The sequence below is a fragment of the Narcine bancroftii genome, chromosome 7, assembly GCF_036971445.1.
Source record: "Narcine bancroftii isolate sNarBan1 chromosome 7, sNarBan1.hap1, whole genome shotgun sequence".
NCBI lineage: Eukaryota > Metazoa > Chordata > Chondrichthyes > Torpediniformes > Narcinidae > Narcine > Narcine bancroftii.
Genome location: NC_091475.1, coordinates 517,495 through 539,363, shown reverse-complemented (window position 1 = coordinate 539,363; position 21,869 = coordinate 517,495). Strand labels below are relative to the sequence as shown.

At 42.4% G+C, this 21,869-nt stretch overlaps 1 protein-coding gene across 2 annotated transcripts; it reads left to right on the top strand.

Annotated features, from left to right (window-relative positions):
• Positions 1–863: 863 nt before the first annotated feature.
• On the top strand, positions 864–21,667 carry hao2 (hydroxyacid oxidase 2 (long chain)). 2 transcript variants are annotated; one of them, XM_069888392.1, is made up of 8 exons: positions 864–949; positions 4,130–4,282; positions 6,912–7,063; positions 9,373–9,656; positions 11,847–12,065; positions 15,706–15,864; positions 17,283–17,352; positions 19,741–21,667. In XM_069888392.1, the coding sequence occupies exons 2-8, from the start codon at positions 4,152–4,154 to the stop codon at positions 19,794–19,796; spliced, it is 1,071 nt and encodes a 356-aa protein (XP_069744493.1). In that variant the 5' UTR covers positions 864–949; positions 4,130–4,151; the 3' UTR covers positions 19,797–21,667. The 2 variants fall into 2 exon arrangements, with proteins under 2 accessions (XP_069744493.1, XP_069744492.1); XM_069888391.1 differs by having other exon boundaries at positions 869–1,081.
• The last annotated feature ends 202 nt before the right edge of the window (positions 21,668–21,869 follow it).

The window sequence follows — 21,869 nt, the reverse complement described above, 5'->3', positions numbered from 1 at the left end:
CACACCTTTTATATTCAGGCAACCATCTATTTTTCCACATTCCTGACAAAGGGTTCAGGCCCGAAAAGTTGATGACCTGCTGAGTTTCTCCAGCACTTTTGTGTATTGTCCTCGACCTCAGCATTTGCAAATATGAGAGATGTGAACTGTGAACTGTTATATATTAAAACTTTAACAGTAACAGGCCCTTTTCCCCACTCTTCTTCTTGGTCTGTAATTCATGAAAATAATCAGTTCAACGTAAAATTGTGAGTTCCTACAGTTTAGATTTGGTTGCTGGGGCTCGGGTACTGGTGGGGAGAAGACGTTAAATTTGAGTTAAAGCCATTAGCTCACATTCATTAATAATAATAACAGAATATCGAAACTACTCAGCAGATCAGTTTAATGTTGATTCCAATTTTTTTCTCCATAGGGGGATCCTGAGTAGCTGATTTTCTCCAACAGTTTCAGTTTTATTTGATTTCAGATCTACAGCAGCTGTAACGCTTTGCTTTAAGAGCATTTCATTTACCACTAGCCTACACTTGAGTCAGTTAAGTGGCCAGTGCAGATGCATTAACTGATCTAGATGACCTGCTGAAAAAGCACTTGGCAGTTAGGAGGTATTTTAAGTGGTTGTTGACGTGACTGCTTCAGTATTGGGGCTGTGTTTTGTGTGCTATCGGGACTTGCCTGGAGCTTTGTGTGGCTGAACATTGGTTAGAAATTTAAGCATGGAGATACTTGACTTGTGCACAAGTACATGAAGCCGTCCCCTTGCAAATCCATCCAATGAAATGGTAAATTGTGGATCTGGTTCTGGGAATCCATTTAATGATTGATCGTAATAAGTAACGTAAAAGGCTTAAAATCCATCCTGGATTTTGGAGTTATGCATAGTCTTGTGAGTAACCAAGGAGTCCTGGTGAAGAGAAAAGTTAAGGAATAAGTCAAGAAAGAGATTAAGGTAAAGAGAATCAAACCGTATTAGGAAAAGTATCAGAACAAAAGATTGTGCAACTAAGGTCTAGAGAAGAGAAAGAGGTTCAGGACGACAACAGCCTGCAGCTGAAATCTCAAAGATGTTCAAGATTAAAAGGTAAAAGTTCCATTATTGGAACATTATACTACATTTAGAATGTAACACACATGAAATTCTTTAACTTTGTCCTCTGTAAGGAGGACAGAGTCACCCCTTTGTCCAGCACCCCTCTCAGAAATGAGGAGTGAACTCATGACCCCTGGTTTAAAAGACCAGTGCTCTAACCACTGAGCTATCAGAACCTTTCTAAGAAGGGCAGGTGAAAAGGAAAAGGAGATGACCGGTGCTGATGCCAAAGAAACAAAACCAAGTAATATGGACTGGGTATTGGTTCAGAAAATCACTTCTACACCAAGGGACAGAAAATAAAGGTGGGAGTTATCCATCAACCCCCTCTCCCCAAAAAACGTTGTGGCAAAATAAGGGATGGGATCAAGCAGGAAATGAGAGATGTGCATCACAAAATGACTACAGTGACCACCAGCTACATATGGTGATTCAAAGCAAATTAGCAGTAATTTTGAGAAGGTGAACTCCTGCAGTTGTTCTGGGAAAAATTTCTGTCCAGTATATTGAGGGAGCCCGCCAGGACCCAAGTTATCTTGAACTGGTTACTGTGTAATAAGAAGGCATTAAATTATAATTTGTTTTGTTAGATCTTTAAGGTAAAATTAACCGGGCATGATAACTCTTCCTTAAAATGGGTAGTGAAGTTTCTCAATTATTTAAACAAAGAAGCTGTACAGGAATGCGGAAAGAGTTTGCTCTGATAGATTGGGGATCTTCATTGAAAGGCATGAGGGATAGGTAGTAGCTAACGTTTGAGGAAGGAGTACAGGCACTGGGATATAAATGCTGGAACTTCTCACCCAGTGATGCTGTGGGAATGCCTTCGCCAGAAGGGTTGAAGCAACGTCAGACGACAGCTCGCTACCAACTTCACAAGAACAATATCAGAATCAAAATTTATTGTCATGAACATGTCATAAAATTCACTTTGTGGCAGCATTTATAGGTGCAAATACTGCATATATTACATTTAAAAATAAATAAATGAGTGCAAGAGAAGAGAAAGTGAGGTCGTGTCTATGGTGCATTGTCCATTCAGAACTCTGATGGCGGAGGAGAGGAAGCAGTGTCTGTGCCGCTGGGTTTTGTCTTTAGGCTCCTCTACCTTCTTCACGATGGTATCTGCGTAAGAGCCCATATCCTGGCTGGAGAGGGTCATTGAGGACAGAAGCTGCTTTCTTAAGACACTCCATTGAAGACATCTTGTGGATGTGATGGTGCTGGCCAAGTTCACAACTCTCTTTAGTTTTTCCCTGTCCTGTGCATTGGCACCTCTGTACAAGATAATGATGCATCCAGTCAGAATGCTCATTTCGAAATGTGCAAGTCTTTGATGATGTACCAGATCCTCATGAAATATAGCCACTGGCGAGCCTTCCTTGTGATTGCACCAACCTAGAGGTTCCAGGACAGATCTTCAGAGATGTTGACCCCAGGAATTGAAAGTTCTTTACCCTTTCCACTGCTGACCCCTCAATGAAGACTGGCACATGTTCTCCTGATTTCTCCCTCCTGAACTCCACAATCAGTTTCTTTGTTTTGCTAATGCAAGATTGTTGTTGTGACACCACTCAACCATTCTTACTCTCGATAACAGCATGGCAACAGGCTATTTTGGCCCATGAGTCTGTGCTCCCCAATTTGAATGGTGGGAGACCAGAACTAGGGGGACATAGCCTCAAGATTCATGGCAGAGATGTACGACGGAGATGAGGAGGAACTGCTTTTCCCAGCGGGTGGTGAATCTGTGGAATTCAATGCCCATTGAAGCCGTGGAGGCGACCTCAGAAAATATATTCAAGACAAGGTTGGATAGATTTTTACATAGTAGTGGAATTAGAGGATATGGGGAAAATGCAGGTCGGTAGAGATGAGCTTCTTATCAGATCAGTCATGATCTCATTGAAGGGTGAAGCAGGCTTGTTGTCTGCCTCTGTGACAGGTATCTGAATGGTGTGAAGTAGCTGCATTTGGGGCAGGATTCATAAACTGAATCCATTATTTCAGTCAAGATATGCTTTTAGTGATCTGATTAATTTCAGCCACTGCAAAACAATGTCCAGCCCCAACACTGAAAATTAAACTATTACATTTAATTTAGGAGTTAACTTGGAGATTTTTAAATATTAAACCTGTGGTTTTTAGTACAGTAAAACCACACTTATCCAGAATTCAAGCAACTGGCAAAAAAATTCATGGAAAATAAATAAGTAAAACTATGGAAGTTTAAAATTGGTGCTTTTGGTTCACCAATCACGCAACACGCAAACTCAAGAAACCAGAAAATTCACTTATGCACCATCTGCCATCTCCAGAGGTGCCTGATACCTGGGGTTTTACTACATCTTACTTTAGGGGAAAGGAATTAAAATGGAAATCCTGTTTGCGAGCCATTTCGGTTCCTTTCCCTCTTTCCACATAGACTGTCTATTTTCAACTTCATCCATTCCCAAGGTGAGGCTAAACCTAACCAACATGTCACATTCTGCCTGGGACATCTAGAATCCAATGGCATGAACATTGATTTTCCAATGTCAGGTAACCCCTATCCACACCTGTTATTGATTCTCCTTTTCCTGCTTCCACACTCACTTTTCTCTGAACTTCTCATTCCCCACCCCACCCCCAACTGTGGTCTCTCCTTTCCCACCGCCCCCCCCCACCACCCACATCTCTCTCCACTTTCACACTATCCGCTTTTAATGCTTGCCATTTCCCTCTCCCCTCCTGGTCTTGAAGAAGGATGCTGACCAGTAATATTGATTGTCCATTTCTCTCCATGGATACTGCTGAACCAGCGGGTCTCTCTAACTTCTCACAGTTTATTGGAAATGCTAAAATATCTCTGCACAGAATATAATGACAATAGCTGAAGTCAGAAGCAAAAACATAATTCATTGTAAACTTACTCCTTGGGAGGTAAGATTATATTTTTCTCACACTTTGCATCATACTAATCATTAATCTTTTCCTTCTGCACTAAATAGAGGGTGTGAAGTTTTTGTTAAAATATTCCTGCCACTGTTATTGTTTCAGACCTTCTCTGTGTGACCCAGAGATGCCTTTGGTATGTCTGTCCGACTTTGAGATGTATGCTAAAGAACATTTGCCCAAAAGCACTTGGGATTACTACGCGGATGGAGCAGACGAGTGCTGTACCAGAGATGACAATCTGATGGCTTATAAAAGGTTTGTATTCTACCAAATACTCACAAGACACAATAACCTGAAAGGTAACGTAATGCAGAATTGGAAGATCCAGAAAATAAAATTCCACATCGAGCCCAATAACTTGCTCCATCTCTGAGGTGATAGCATGAAATCAATGAATGGCTATAGAATTTCAGAATTTTCATCCACCAAGGAAATAGTTAATCAGAGAATTTCCCGCAGGATTTTGCTGTAATTCTAAATAACACTGCATTCTTTGGGCCTGAAACTTGTGTGGGAGAAAATTCCATGATGTCACTCTTGGCATGAACCAGTGCATGTTGGAGTCCAGACAGAAACCACTTCTGATGGAATTTCGCACCATAGCGCAACTACTCTTCTGCCTGTCACCATCCTCACCTCAATGTCCGAGGGGTTCCCAGTGTACATTCCATTCCCACAACCAACTCAGAAATGGCCACGTGTTCTAACTTGGGCATAACAAATGTCTCAACATTTCTATGGACAGGCGTAATTGAGAAGAAACTGGTCTATTTTCACTCATGGTTTTTCAAAGATCATTTAAAAATATTTTGCAATTGAATCCAGTGATCTGCACATTGAGTTCAACGATGGACTTGCAGGAGGAATCTCCACACAGCTAAGATCACATGCCACTTGACTTTCTGAATGAGTTTACCATGGGGAACCTTGCCAAATCCCTTACTAATATCCATATAGACCACTTCTACCAGCTTACCTTCATGAGTTTGTTACTTCCTCAAATAGCTCGATTAGGCTTGTGAGGCATGTCCTACCCCATCACAAAGCCATACTGACTATCCCTGAGATGATTATACTTCACTATACGCTCATAAATCCTTCCCCTAAGATTCATTTCCACTGATGTAAGACTCACGAGTTGATAATTCCCAGGATTCTCCCTATTTCCTTTTTTAAACAATTTATGAGTGTCCAGATGTGGGCATTCAGCCCTCCAAAACGTTGATTACACAAACAGCATCCACGAAAGATAATAAATCGTGATAAAGAAACAGAAGATTATATTAGTAATGACGGAACGCCAAAAGTACCTGTAATGTGTTACTTCAATGTAATTTCTTTTTTTCGTAAGTTATCTCCACTCCTCATAAACCAGCCAGCACTACCGGATCAAAACAATGTGAACCAATTGGTTTGTGTCATCAATAAATGTTCCACACAGTGAACTTCACCCCATGATGTGTAAGAGATAAAAACAACGCAAATATAGCCCCTTCCCCAACACAAGATATTTCAACTTTCACTTTTTGCCTTGCCAAACAACATGCCCAGAGTGGGAAACAAGTAGACCAGGAATCAACATGCCCAGAGTGGGAAACAAGTAGACCAGGAATCAACATGCCCAGAGTGGGAAACAAGTAGACCAGGAACCAACATGCCCAGAGTGGGAAACAAGTAGACCAGGAATCAACATGCCCAGAGTGGGAAACAAGTAGGCCAGGAATCAACATGCCCAGAGTGGGAAACAAGTAGACCAGGGATCAACATGCCCAGAGTGGGAAACAAGTAGACCAGGAATCAACATGCCCAGAGTGGGAAACAAATAGACCAGGAATCAACATGCCCAGAGTGGGAAACAAGTAGACCAGGAATCAACATGCCCAGAGTGGGAAACAAGTAGACCAGGAATCAAAACCTCATTTGTTCCTCATTAACTCTTGTTAACAAGAGTGCCGCAGGACCGACCCTGTGGTGTACTTTATGGATTGGTTATTTCAATAAAACGAAAGCCCTACTGGAATTACTAAGAATTATTGGGATAGATTTTGTCTCAGTGGAATGTATTTTTCTGGGCAGGAGGTGTCATGTAATATCAGGTGGAGATGATTGCTTGCCTGATCTTTCATTCATTCATTTAAATGGAACAAAGATTTTGTTACTCACAATAATGAGTTGAATCCCTCCTCCACATTTCCACCAACCTTCTTCATGGTCAACACTTTGCAGGCAACTGGAGGAACCTAAGATATAAATGAGGTAGTTTGGTTATGAAAGGAGTCATTAACAATGATAAAAATTATCTATGATTGAATTCACAGGCTTTAGATTAGATTTAGATTTCAGTTTTACAGTTTAATTGTCAGAGTACTTACATGACATCACATGCAATTCAGATTCTTTTACCTGTGGATGATGTGAATTACCATTAATTAGTAATGTAAAAAAAGCTACTCAACGTTCACAAAAACAAACCAAGAAATGTAAACAAATTGACTGTGCAATACAGAGAGGAAAAAAATCCATAAACTGCACGAGTCAGAGTCCTTAACTGAGTCCCTGATGGAGTTTGTTGTTGAGGCGTCGGATGGTGGAGGGGGAGCAGCTGTTCCTGAACCTGGGGGTGCGAGTCTTGTGGCACCGAGACCTCTTTCCTGATGGCAGCAGCGAGAACACAGTGTGTGCTGGGTGGTGAGGGTCCTTGATGATCGCTGCAGCTCTCTGATGGCAGCGTTCCTTGTAGATGATCTCAATAATGGGGAGGGTTTTGCCTGAGATGTCCTCGGCTGTGCCCACTACATTTTGCAGGGCTTTATGCTCAGGGGTATTGGTATCCCCATATCAGACCATGATTCAATCTAATTTCAAATGTTTGGTAACTTTGCAGGATCCGTCTACATCCCCGAATGTTGAGAGATGTTTCTGTGACAGACATGAGGACAACCATCCAGGGCACCGAGATCAGTTTTCCCATTGGAATTGCACCCACTGCCTTTCATTGCATGGCGTGGCATGACGGAGAAATGAGCACAGCCCGTGGTATTTCATCACTGATATTTTCTTTCAAAAGGCTAAGTATTTACCTGATTGTTATCAGTACGAACAAAGGCATGGTTACACAGCCACATAATGATATACTTCGGTGCTTTTTAGGTGATAGATTTTATGTTAGATTTTTATTTCATATATAACATCCTCAGCAGAGTGAACAGGGGATGTGCAGCTCAGCTGGCAGATGTTCTCACTGACATCTTTAACATCTCCCTACACAGCGCCGTGGTCCCAACGTGCTTCGAACCTGTCACCTCTGCCTGTGCCAAAGAAATTGTCTGTGTCCTGCCTCAATGACCACCGTCCTGTCGCACTCACACCCATCATTATGAGGTGCTTCAAGAGGCTCGTCATGGGGCACATCGAGGTCCTGCTGCCCCTGTCACTGGACACCCTGCAGTTCGCATACAGACGCAACCGTTCTACGGCCGTTGCCATCACCACCGCCCTCCATCTATCCCTCACCCACCTGGAAAATAAGGACTCGTATGTTTGAATGCTGTTTATTGACTTCAGTTCGTATTCAACACAATCAGACCTCGGTACCTGATAGGGAAGTTGAACCTGCTGGGTCTAAACACCTCCCTCTGCAATTGAATTCTTGACTTCTTCTTGACCTCAGGCTGTCCAGATCGGTAACAGCATCTCCAAGACCATCATACTGAGCATGGGGACCTGTAGGGCTGCGAGATTAGGTCACTGCTGTTCACACTGCTGACCCACGACTGTGCAGCTAAACACCGCTCGAACCACATCATCAAATTCACTGACAACACAACCGGGGTTGGCCTGATCAGCAAGAATGAGGAGTCAGTGTACAGAGATGAGGTGCAGTCACTAACGGACTGGTGCAGAGCGTATCTGAACGTTAATAAAACAAAAAAGATGGTTGTCAACTTCAGGAGGGCCCGGTGGGACCATTGACAGCTCGGCTCTGGAGGTCGTCAAGTTTATCAAGTTCCTTAGAGTGCAGATGGCGGAGAATCTCACCTGGTCCCTTAACACCAGCTCCATAGCCAAGAAAGCCCAGCTGCACCTCTACTTCCTGCGAAGGCTGAGGAAAGTTCATCTCCCACCCTCCATCCTCATTACATTCTACAGAGGATATATTGAGAACATCCCGTGCAACTGCATCACCATCTGGTTTGGAAGCTGTACCCTCTCAGACCCCAGGACCTCAGTGGAAAATATCATTGGGGGGTCGCTTCCTATCATGACAGACATCGACAACACTCGATGCAAGTGAAAGGCAAGAAATATTGGGAAGGGTTCCACACACCCCTCATGTAAACTGTTCTCCCTTCTGCCCTCTGTAGCACTTGGACCCTTACGTTCAGATCGGGCAATAACTTTTTCCCCCAGGCCATCAGACTCCTGAATTCCCAGAACATTCATGCATACAGAACCTTGGTACCGTGGACTTTTACTGTATACATCTTAATATTTTAATATCTTAATGAGTTGACTTTTATTCTAACTTATATTTATGTAAATATGCTCTGTGGTCCTGGCATGGTATGAATGATAAATAAAGGTGACTTGTCTTGGCTGCCAGGATGAATTTGCAAATGAGTCGTCAAAGTCTAAATACGAAAATTGTTTGTGGTTTTCTATGGCCCAAGCAGAAATGATGGAATGGAACTTGGCTACCGTTATGAAAGTCTCTAATGGCTTAAATGCAGGAAATGTCCATTCATGTGGATTTTAATTGAGGTTTGGTAATCATAATTACTCATTACCTCTCTTGACAAGGATAATAATAGAGCAGCCCAAAGTCTCATCAGCTACAACAAGGTGGTATAAGTCACTCATGCCTTCACATCCTGAAATTCAGCCCATTAATAGCACAAGGCACCCTGGCGTGAATGTTTGGCAAATTTAGACATGATACAAAATGTTTAAACTAGTTTCTGATTAAATAAAACAATTCTTAAATATTCATGAAAAACAGCCACTATAGCAGTTATGGAACACAATTGCAGCACCAGAGACTGGGGTTTGAATCCTGCGCTATCTGTAAGGAGTTTGTACGTTCTCTCCATGTCTGCGTGAGTTTTCCTCACGAGCTCCCTTTTCCTCCCACCCTTGGAAAACCTATGGGGATTGTAGGTTAATTGGATGGACAGCCTAGTGGGCTGAAAGGGCTGTTACCCTGCCTTAGGTGTAAAATGTAAAATAAATTGTATCTTTGGAGCTGAGATATCAATTGACAGAAGGCTCTGACGCAATCGTTTCAAAATTAAGGAATATCAAATCTTACAGTCGATTTGGAGCAAATGAGAATGTTTGTCTTCTAGCTGCTGAAGCAATGAAGACTTGTTACATTGCCAGCACATACGCCACCTGCTCAGTGGAGGAGATTTCAACAGCGGCTCCAGATGGATTTCGTTGGTTTCAGCTTTATGTCTACCAGAACCGTAAACTGTCAGAGCATTTAATACACCAAGTGGAGGCTCATGGATACAAGGCCATTGTCTTAACAGTGGATCTACCTTACACGGGCAAGCGGAGAAATGACATCCGGAACAACTTTAAGCTACCACCTCATCTCAAAGTAAAAAACTTCAATGGCTTTTTTGAGGTATGAAATCCCTTGATACTTATCTGGTCTCAGCCAGGATGAAAGCAGAATCCTGCTGGTTAACCTCAGCGCTACTGGGTTTGGGGGGGGAAAGTTGATCCCTCACCCCACCCTTGAGTGGCATCTGTTAAACCCTATTGCAGTGTCCAAATCCAGCTGAAGACAGGAGCAGAGTCAGCTGATGATGAACATTAATGGCCTCACACCGGCTCATGCGGGCAGAATCTAAAACTAGAAGTCATAGGTTTAAAGAGATGGGGGTAAGATTTAAACGAGATCAGCAAGCAGGTTTTGCACAGAGATGATCGGCAAATGGATTAAGGTGCCAGAGGAAGAAGTCGAGGCAGATATACATTTGTCCTGATATGTGGGCAAGTTTAGAGGGAAATGAGGCAAATGGGCTTGTATTGTCAGCATGGTGGAGTTGGGCCAAGGGTCTCTTTCTGTGTTGAACAATTCTATGAATCTAAGTAGGCGCCACAGCCGGTGTTTTGAGGAATGTTGGAAAAGGGTTATGGTCTTCCCCAGCTTCTCCTCTTGGACCATCATCTCCTTCTTCTGGCAATACACCAAGCTAGATAAGAACGCAGAGCTCAGTGTCCCATTGTGCAAGGCCCAATCTTTAGGCAAGAGGTCAGTGCTGTGTGACTACACAGTGGACAGGCTGATAAACCCCCTGCATCCCATGTGGGTTAGATTACTGTGTAAGGAGCTCTCGTGACTTAGGCAGCAGACCCCTCGACAGGCAAAAGTTTGGCGATGTGAGTCTATTTCAGACTGTTGTATAATATTGGATTATCGTTTTCTGCTGTGGATTTTCTCAGATGCGAAACAGCCAAATTAGTGTCCTTTAAATTGACCAAACATTACATTACAACACCAAATACTTCTTTAGATCTGGAGCTAGTCGCGACTTAATTTATTCTCTTGACTATGAACATTGATACAGTAGTTCCTAGTCATCCTCTTTCATGCTAAACTCCTCTCCCCTGACTCACCTGTTACCCTCGGTCAATATCTCACTTCCAGCTGTGTCTGGGTAATCCTCCGTCAGCCACAGCTGGTGCCTGACAATTACTGGTAAAATGAATCTGATCTGACAGATGAACAATCAGTGGGCCTTCTGTGCACTCCAGGTATCAGCTGCAGCTGCCTTATATGTGTGTGTGGTTCCATAGTTCAGGCATAATCCAAGTTTTATTCAGGTGCCAGAAAATTGGTCTCAAGTACTGCCCAACTAAGGCCGACCGTAAATTGGAGGAGTAACATCAATTATTCTGTCTGGTTCCTCTCCAACCGGACAGCATTAACATCAACTTCTCTGGTTTCTGCTAGACCACTCCCCACTGTCCCTCCATTCCCATTCCCTCTGTCTCCTTTCCTCTTGTACTCCACCCCTTCTCTCTCCATTCACAGTTTATTCCCCCCACCCCATTTTCTGTTGTACCCTACCTACCTACCTGTGTCTTGTCCTCTTGCCTATGGGCCTGTGCTCCTTCTCCTGATCCTCTCCCCCTCCCACTATTTTATACAAGCACCTGCCTACATTTTACTTATACCTTCATGAAGGGTTCAAGCCCAACACCTTGATTTGGTGTCTTTATTTTTGATGGATAAAGTTCGCTGCTTGACCTGCTGAGTTTCTCCAACGTTGTGTTTTTACAGCAATTTGTTGAGTCTAATTTTCTACTGCAACTGATCGTGATTCCAACCTGAATGAACTTGTCAGTGCACACTCACTCTGTTCATTGTCCATCACCTACATGTCCATCATCGTGGTCAGGTCTCTTTATGCAAAATGCCATGAATTCATTATTACCTGTGTTACAATTTAAAGCTCCACCCTTAAAAGAAGCCCTATTCAATTTAAATGACAGTGAACCTGAATGTCAAAGCTAATTCTTTGGTTTAACAAAACTAATATTGAATTGCTATTTGCAGATTGAGTTTAGAAACTAGTGATACAATCATTAATCCCATTTGAGGTCGAATGAAATCATTGGGAGTAATTAGGTAGCACAGGTTTTTTGGCCAGAAGGGCCTCTCTGGCCGAACATAATATATAAAGAAGATTGACAGTCCTGAGGCACAAAGTGCCTTCAATCCTCACATCGAATTTTCTCTACAATTACGATCCTGTATCCTGCAGATACTACACTTATACAATGTAATTATTATTTAACCCAACAGGAACTTAATGGGAACGAGGAGTATGGCGCACCAGCCAACTCTCTTGACTCATCAATCTCCTGGAAAGACATTTACTGGCTTCGGTCATTAACTCAACTGCCTATAATTCTCAAGGGCATTCTGACCAAGGAAGATGCAGAGCTGGCAGTGGAGCATGGTGTCCAAGGTATCATTGTGTCAAACCATGGAGGCAGACAACTTGACGGAGGCCCAGCCACGGTCAGTTCATCCATCTCTCTGCTGTGTCCTTGTTTCCTTCTTTTGTGATATTTATCCCTACCAATAGTTGGCCTGAAAATAAAGGCACCTTTAGTCCCCTCACCAAATTTGAGACATTGCTGGCGGGGGCAACAATTATTGCTGACAACCCAGGCAGGCACCAAGCTGTCCTCCTGTGCTGTGGTTCTGTGGCCAAAGTATTTATCTACTGCTGAAGTAAAACACAACAGTCCCCAGACACCGTGGGTGAAGTAAAATCACAATGTTCAAACAGTGTCCTTTATAGAGCAAAGATAAAGGTACAGAACTGACACTTCAGGCCTGAGCCCTTCACCCCGAAATGTCTTTATCTCTGTTTATATAAAGGACACTGACCTGCGATTTTATTTCTCTTCTTCTGATGAGTTGTGAGCTCTAAGGCTTTAATCAACTTCTTACATGCTTCTTCCCCGGTCCCAATGGACATAGGTTGGGGACATACTCTTGAAATGGTCTTGGTGAGTTGCTGCTACACACATTGCCAAAATTCTCACTGTGATAAGTTTGGAATGAGTGAATATCAGGGATCACTTTTTGTCCTAAATGGTATCATTTCATGAGAGTTGTTGATAGTCGCCCAGGCCAGTGAAAATTTTACAATCAAGTTCACAGTTAATGGAGTAAATCTTGCAAGACAGGAGATGAGTTGCTCATTACAAAATATTCCAGCTTTGATTTACTCATGTGTCCTTACTTATAAGGCTGGTCCAGTGATATGTTTGCCCAAAGATAACCCTACATCTTGATTTTGATAGTGGAGGGTTCACCAACGATGGTTCAGTCATGTCTGAGATAGGTTGTGACACACGACTTGGTGCTGGAGTTTGCACAATGTGAATGTGATATTCTACATCTCATCCCTAATGTGATTGTGGTTCAGTTTGTGCTGTTTATAGGCACAGACTGCTTCATTTTCCAAAGTGTTGCAAATAAAACTCTAATCCATATATAAGCATATAACAGTTTACAGCGCAGAAACAGGCCATATCAGCCCTACGAGTCCCCACCAGTTCACTTGAACAACTCTATTAGCTCCCCCCTCCCACTCTCCGCCCATAACCCTCCAACCCCCTCATATCCATGAACACATCCAACCTTCTCTTAAATGACATAAAGGACCCTACCACAGCTATCTCCTCTGGAAGATCATTCCATTCTGCCACCACTCTCTGAGTGAAGAAGCATTCTCTAACATTTCTCCTAAAGTGCCCCTTACCCTTAACTTATGCCCTCTTGTTCCAATCTCCCATGCCCTCAGAGGAAAGAGTCTACTCACATCTACTCTATCTATTCCCTTCATAATTTTAAATACCTCTATCAAACCCCCCCTCTTAACCGTCTATGTTCCAATGAATGAAGTCCCAGTCTCCTTAATCTTTCTCTGTACTCTAGGTATTTTAAGCCAGGCAACATCCTGGTAAATCTTCTCTGCACCTTCTCCACCTTATCTATATCCTTTCTATAATTTGGAGACCAGAACTGAACACAATACTCCAAACCTGGCCTCATCAACATCTTAAACAGTCACAGCATCACTTCCCAGCTCCTATACTCTATGATTTATGAAGGCCAGCATACCATATGCCTTCTTAACCACCCTGTCTACATGGGAATCTACCTTCAATGAACTCTGTACCATAACCCCAAGATACCTCTGTTCTTCTGCTTACCTCAATGTCCTCCCCTTAACTGCATATGTCCTATTTTGGTTATTTTTTTCTGAAATGCAGCACCTTGCACTTGTCTACATTAAATTCCATCTGCCATCTTTCAACCCACTTTTCCAAACAAACCAAATGGTTCTGTAATCCAAGAAAACCTTCCTTACTATCCACCACTCTCCCTATTTTCATATCATCTGTATATTTGCTTACCCAGTTAACCAACCCTCCTCCAAATCATTAATATAAATGATAAACAACAGGGGACCCAGCAACGATCCTTGAGGCACACCGCTCATCACAGGCTTCCATCCTGACAGACAGTTGTCCACCATGACTCTCTGCTGTTTATCTTCCAGCCACCTCTGAACCCATCTCACTATCTCTCTATTAATCCCTAGTGACTGAACCTTCCTTCCCAACTTTACATGCAGAACCTTATCAAAAGTCTTACTGAAATCCAAATAGATCACATCAACCACCCTACTTCATTCACTTTTCTTGTCACCTCTTCAAAAAACTCAACAAGATTCATCAAACATGACTTTCCCTTCACAAACCCATGTTGGATACTCCTGATCAATCCCTGTTTATCCAGATATTTGTACATACTTTCTCTAAGAATACCCTCTATAACTTTCCCCACCATCGAAGTCAAACTTACTGGCTGATAATTACTTGGCCTGCACCTTGTGCCTTTTTTAAATAACGGAACTATATTTGCAACCCTCCAATCCCACGGCACCACACCTTCCTCCAGTGATCGTTGAAACATCACTGTCAGAGCCCCTACTATTTGCCCCCTGACCTCCCTTAATATCCTGGGAAAAATCCCATCATCTGTTAATTTTCACTGAACAAGCTCACACACACAACAAATGAGATAATTTTGCTTTAGAAGGTGCAGGATGGGACAAGAATTTTGTTGCTATGGCAGCTGGGGAATTCCCATCTTTAACTCAAAGTGCTAATTTATATCTATCCGAGACATTTGCCAGTGTTTTTAACATTTTATCCAAGTTACCCAGTGTGGTGGTCCACCACCGGCCTACTGCAGGGGGCAACCTCTGTACCTGCAGGAGTGTAAGGGGACAGGACAACACCTGGCCAGCTGCCAATCAATCGGCCTGAATGGATCAAGCCCCACCCGGTCAGGTGTCAATCACCCTGCACGATATAAGCCTGTGCCAGCCTCCTGAGGCCTCACACAGAGTTGTTACAGCCACAGCCAGCCTGGCTCTGTGGACGTCTTTGTGGATTAAAGCCTGTTGTACAGTCTTTACCTTGTGTGTGTCTGATTCTGTCTAACAGCGCACCACAAGCACAATCTCACAGCTGGCTCTGTGGAAGTTTACAGTGAATAAAGCCTGATAAACAGTCTTTACCTTGTGTGTGCCTGATTCTATCTAACAGCGCACCCCAGCCAGTAAAGATATATCCAATGTGATCTCAAATAAACCCTGGTCATGACGATGTGCTAAAATCCACCAGAGAGGATTAACCCGTGATCATCTGACACATCAGCCACTGATTGAAAAGAATTTGATCTTCTGATATCGAATGAGCAATTTGTTCTACTGAAATACTTTTAAAGTGTGGGGGAGCTTGTGTTGCTTCCTGTAGACTGGTGTAGTGCCTGTTCCAACACTGTCAGCTACAGGGACCATCATCAGTTATCAGTGCCTGCTGCTAAAACATCTCAATGGTTTCACTCCAAGGTAAAATTGGCAAGATCAATGAGATGTGGTCCTCTCTGCCCAAGAGATGGAGATTTGTAATCCTTTTCTTTCTAGAAAACTTAAGATATTGTAACATTTAACTTTGATTAGAATTTGTTGTTTTGCAATTAATTATAAACCAATCACGAAATGTTAACATTGCAATTAATGTCAAACAGAATGATGGGCCGAGAAACTTAACACTTGTTTGAATGTTTGCAGATAGATGCTCTACCAGAGATTGTGGAAACAGTACAAGGAAGAATTGAGGTATATTTGGATGGTGGGATCCGTACAGGAAGTGATGTGCTCAAAGCTTTAGCTCTTGGTGCCAAGTGTGTTTTCATTGGTCGGCCTGTGGTTTGGGGCCTTGCCTACAAGGTAATTATTGATGCATTTTATTGCTACAACCTTCAATGTCTCCATGTTTCTGTTGCTCTCTGCCAGAGAAAAGCTTGAGTAACCTTAAATGTCTGATGGGAAGAGATGAGCAATTGTCCTTAATGCTGGGAGGAAATCATTCTGCACCCGACCCCATCAATAATAACACATAACCAGGATAAACGTTCAAATAACTCAGTATGGAATTGTGAGTTCTCCACTCTTGTGTGCTGAATGAGAAGTACTATGTGTAAGGCACCAATCAAGGCACATCAAGAGCATTTTACAAGCTGAAATACAGTAAGCAGATAAGGGGATGGAAGACCTACCAACCCTGTAATGAGAGAGGAAACTGGAGCCCCCGGGGAAAACCCACACAGAATCAGGGAGAATGTACAAACCCCTTACAAATGGCACCAGATTCGAACCTGGCCCACACTATAGCAATATTTCGCTAACCACCACTCAATCGTGGTGCGCAAACTATTTTAAACTGGCATTCAGTACCCTTTGTCTCACCTTCATTTTTCCACTGTTCCTGATTGCTTTCCCTCTACAATTCTTGCAAACCTCCAGTGACCCTGTGGCTGTTCTTCATTAACCCCAAGTAAATTGAGGATTCACTATGTCTCTGCTCTTCGGCCATATTGCAAAATATCCACATCTCCTTGAATCTCTGGTGACTCACAGGTGCCCACTCCCCACGTTCCACCAGCTGCCCACTCCGACATTCCAGCAGTTGCCCACTCCCACCTTCCAGGAGTTGCCCACTCCCCACGTTCCACCAGCTGCCCACTCAACACGATCCACCAGCTGCCCACTCCGACATTCCACCAGCTGCCCACTCCCACATTCCAGCATCTGCCCACTCCCCAAATTCCACCAGCTGCCCACTCCCACGTTCCAGCATCTGCCCACTCCCCAAATTCCACCAGCTGCCCACTCCCCAAATTCCACCAGCTGCCCACTCCCACGTTCCAGCATCTGCCCACTCCCCATGTTCCACTAGCTGCCCACTCCCCAAATTCCACCAGCTGCCAACTCCCACGTTCCACCAGCTACCCACTCCCCACATTTCAGGAATCACTGCTTCCCTCGCCCTTAGCCTTGTACTGTTTAGATTGCTCGAGTGTGACAGGTGCAGTTTATTACATCAACCTTGTTTGTGAATGTTCACAGAGTTCGTCCGCATTGTAATTCCTTGAGTCCTACAATGCTTTTTTATTAACAAGGTAATAAAGTATTGAAGAGGAAAGAGAATATGACAAACTGTGAGACGGATGTTTCTTTTTGTTGCAAACGGTCAAATGGTATCACTTTTATGCCTGTGTTTTTACACAACAGATCTAAAAACTGGAAAATACAAGGAAATGGCAGAAATTATTTTGAAATGATAATGTTCTTTTTTTTCTCTCCAGGGTGAAGAGGGTGTCAAAGAAATTCTGCAGATATTGAGTGATGAATTTCGTTTGTCAATGGCCCTCTCTGGTAAAATCTCTCAAAATGATAGCTGAATTCCATTAAAAGAAAACTCAAAGGAGACTAACTTAAAATGTATCTCACACGAGGCACATTACCTGTGTGTGTAGAAGGTCACATGTCTTAAAACCTTCGGGAAGTGGTTCTTTAATGACATCCCTACCATCTCCAAAGCTGCAGGTTCAGCATGGATTCATCATTAACACTTAGGAGTTAGATGTTTGTGCATCTCCAGAGGTAAAGCTCACAACCTATGGTGGGAGGTGGGGGTGGGGGCTACACTGTCCTGGCTGTCACTGCACTAGTGAGGGGTGGCTGCACTGTCACGGCTCTTTCAGTGCACAAGTGAAGAAAATCCAGCGCTACCCTGGATGCACTAGTGAGTGAGAGTTGTACTTCCAAGAGTGCTGTCAACACACTATTGAGGGAGTGGTCCACTGCCACTTTGTAGAAAGTGTACATTCCTCACTCATCACCAATGTGGGCTCAGGTTGAATTTTGTTCAAAGGAAATGAAGACGTAACTGAACGTGAAGATATTTGGGCCACAGGGTGATACGCATGGTGCTGGATTACTATGCAGTAGTGGTTTATTTAGTATTGGTGAGAAGGATATTGAAGGAAAATCAGAGATTAATTGACTGAAGTAAATTGCTCCTTCGTGCAGGTATAAGGGAAAAGAATCAAAGGGGAGTTGCAGAGTTACTGGGGAAATTGGGCAGTACACAGAAGTGTTGGAGGAACTCAGCAGGCCATGCAGAATCCATACCAAGCAATAACCAGTCAATGTTTTGGCATGAGCCCAAGTGGATTGATAGGCTTTGCTTTCTGTGAGCTGGCACAGCTGAGCATCTTCCTTCTGTACTGTTAGAAATACTGAGTAAGTAAGGCATTAGTGTCAAGGCAATTCCTGGGCAACATTGACTAACATCAATTGATAATCAAATTCTGAAGTTGTTAGAGAGGGAGATTGCTGTCAAGTTATAACTCTAGCTTATTTCCTGTTTACCAGTTAATGGCTACATTTTATATTCATCCATTAGTTCTATCAATTCCCATCAAAGCAACTGCAAATGATGGAAGGTCTTCCAATGAAAGGTATTCTTTGTTGGATGGTGTAAGAAACAATCTAATGCACCACATCTGAACATTTATAATGAATTAATAATGACCCTGCAATGCTGAATCTTCTTCAATTCCCCAAATTTCCTTCCATAAAATCTTCAGTACGATTTGGCTCTGCATAATGAGCTTGAAACCGATCAGCTGTGAAGTAGTTTCAGTGTAGTGCCTGGAGTTTTCTACCTTCTCCTCCCTCCCCAGCCTATAATTCCCTGCCTGTGTAAGAGGCAGCGTACTGCTGAGGACAGAACAGAAAACCCAATTAATCTTTGTAATTTCATGGAAGAGATGTGGGTGATGACTAATTGTAACAGGAATAAAACACAAACGTCTGCAAACACAACGCTGGAGAAACTCAGCAGGTCAAACAGTGTACAGTACTGTACAGAGCAAAGATAAAGATACAGGACTAATGTTTCGGGCTTGAGCCCTTCATCAGAGTATGAGCAAAATGTAGGCAGGTTCCTGAACAAAATTGGGGGGGAAGGGCACAGAGAGCAGCACAGACCCACAGGCAGATGGTAATAATGGATAAGGGAGGGAGGGCTCACCAGCAAACAGGGAGGGAGGGCTCACCAGCAAACAGGGAGGGAGGGCTCACCAGCAAACAGGGAGGGAGGGGGTGGAGAGCTGGAGGAAAGAAGACAGAGGGAGAATGGGGAGTGGGCTAGCAGAAACTGGAGAAGTCGGTGTGATTGCCATCCAATTGGAGAATGCCCAGATGGAAAAAAGTGTTGCTCCTCTAATTTGCAGATGGCCTTGGTTTGACCGTGCTTGAGGCCATGGTCAGACAAGCTATGTAATCTTCAGTCATGTCGTAGACAGGAGTGCACTGTAGGGGCTTGCTGAATTTTCCTGTCACCAGGTGTTATGTTATTCCAAAGCTTGGTGAAATTCATGTTCTTGATATCAAGGAGAACTATTTTACTCATGTTATGAATACTAGGGCATACAAAGCATCTCATCTTGTGCAGTACATTACATTTGGTTAAAAAAATTTGCAAGATTGCCACTGATATAAAACTAATCTCCAAAATTTGAACTGATTTGCAGCCCAGCTATATTCGTGCCACTGACTGTTCGTAATGTCACCAGTTGTGAGCCTGAACTGTGTGATTGTGATCATCTTTTTACCTCAGAGAACTCAGATCTCACTTCTAGTGAATAAGGCAGAGTGGCACTTAAAAGGAAAAATTTTCAATATGATGTCCACGGCATCAATGAGAAATGCAGAAGGGTTTTATCTCATATCACCAATGTCCTATCTCCAATGTAGGTTGCAGAAATATCTCTGAGATCAACAGGAGCCTCATTCAGTTCTCCAAGCTCTAGAATGATCCCTGAAATAAGCACATCTGGATTGGCAGGACTATCGCCAGAAGATTATCTAGAAGGTAAAGATGATTTTGGACAAACATGAAGCAAATTAGAAAACACTGTAGCAATAGCAAATAAACACATCAGAAGATATCAATAAGGTTTATTTTGCAATACAGTAACTGTAGACATACGGTATATCACAGCTCTAATTTTGTTCACGTTAAAATGTTCTTCATCTGAAACTTTTCACCTCCAGCCATCTTTTTAACTCTCGATTATTCTGTACCTTCAAGATCTATTTTGTCCCACATCTCTGCTAAGTTCTGGATGGATTTGAGATGTAAGATAATTGTGATTTATTGTTTCTTTTACGGAAAACTGCTGTGAAATACAAAGGTATATTTCACAAACTCAATTCTGTTAAAAACCACAAATCACAAATGGTGGTGGATCCAGGTTGTTTCTGCCACAGGGACTTGATTACACCAGAACTTCCTCATGATCTTGATTGAAGTAAAACCACAGAACCTGCGTAGTTACTTGGGAAATGAACTGAATATCAATGTTCATAATTTCACCCCTGGAAAATAATGTTCAGCTTTCATGTCATTCTCTCTGGACACATTCAACAGAATAAGAAATACACCAGGGCAGAATTCAGGACTGGCCACCAGTGCTCACTGCCACCTTCTGAAGTAAACCCAAGTTTTCTCAGGACAACCCTCTCATTTGAGGGGGGAGCCAGGCCCTTCTTTCATGGCACATCCCTATTTAGTGAAAGGGCTCTTCATGCTGCGAAGTGACTGTGTGTGGGTTAGCATTGCAGAACCTCTGACTGTCACGTTGTTTAACAACATTCCGTAATTAGGTGCTTTATCATAGGACAAAACTGGAAGCTTAACCATTTGAGGAAGTGTTAGGGAAAGATGATCAAAAACTAGGTCAAACAGGTAGATTCTCATGAGAATCTTAGAGGAGGGTCGAAAAAGAGATTTGGTCTCTGAGAACATGGCCAGGAGTGGGGTATTGATTGAATTAGAAATGTCCACTTATTGTAGAGATTACAAAAAAAGGGATTCAAAATCAATTTTAAAATTGCAGCATTGCATCCATGTAAATGAAATATGCAAATACAAAGTAATTGGGACTGGGAAGATAGCTTTCACATAGAACTATCCTGGATGGGGGTGAGATAAGATCTTAATACCATTGATACTTCCTTTTAAAACCACCGGTTCTTCATTAGGATTTTCGTCTGATATTAAAACTCCTCAGACAACAATCTAGTGAGCACTTCCTCCATTGTCTGTGCCAGCACCAATCAGGTAACAGAACCTGGAAAAAAACAAGCCTAATTTGAGTGTTTGAATATTATTACGACATCTGATCTGCATGTATTAGCTTTCATTTCTCTTGTGGTTGGATGGGGGGCGTTGTTCAGATGGAGGGTCGTTACCCCACCAACTCACGCTCAATGATGGCATGTCATGTTTAAACTTAGAGAAGATTCAATGCTCAATTTCTGATTTGAATGTAAATTTTCAAACTGTGGAGATCCTTTTTGAATTACTTTTATAATCTTTGATTTGTTATGAAGGTAGAAACATTGACTAATGAGGTAATTTATCACTGATAAGAATTCTGTCTTTCTTTTTATTTTGGCCAAATGGCTTCTTTCTTGGTCATGGGTTTAGATTTTCTTTTTTTACAATAAAATAATATCAATATAATATAATCTGTTTGATTAAAATGTGGGGAACCTTGGATTAAATGATATGATTTAAGTGTAATGTTTCCTTTTGAATTTTAACATATATCCACATGCACACTGTAGTTTTGAAGGTGAAATTCCAATGTTAATAAAGTATTGAAAAAGAATATTATTACTAATTGTCGTTTGGATTTAATATATTTGAGCCTTGAATATACGATTTGTTCCTGCGATTGTAGTTAGCATTATGCTTGTTTTTACCGTCAGGTTTTGTTGAGAATTTGGGCTGCATTTCTGCTGCTTGTCTTTACCATTCTGAAAGGAGTTCATACAACCTGCATTTCATGCAAATTTTGCATTTCAGGAATTGTCTA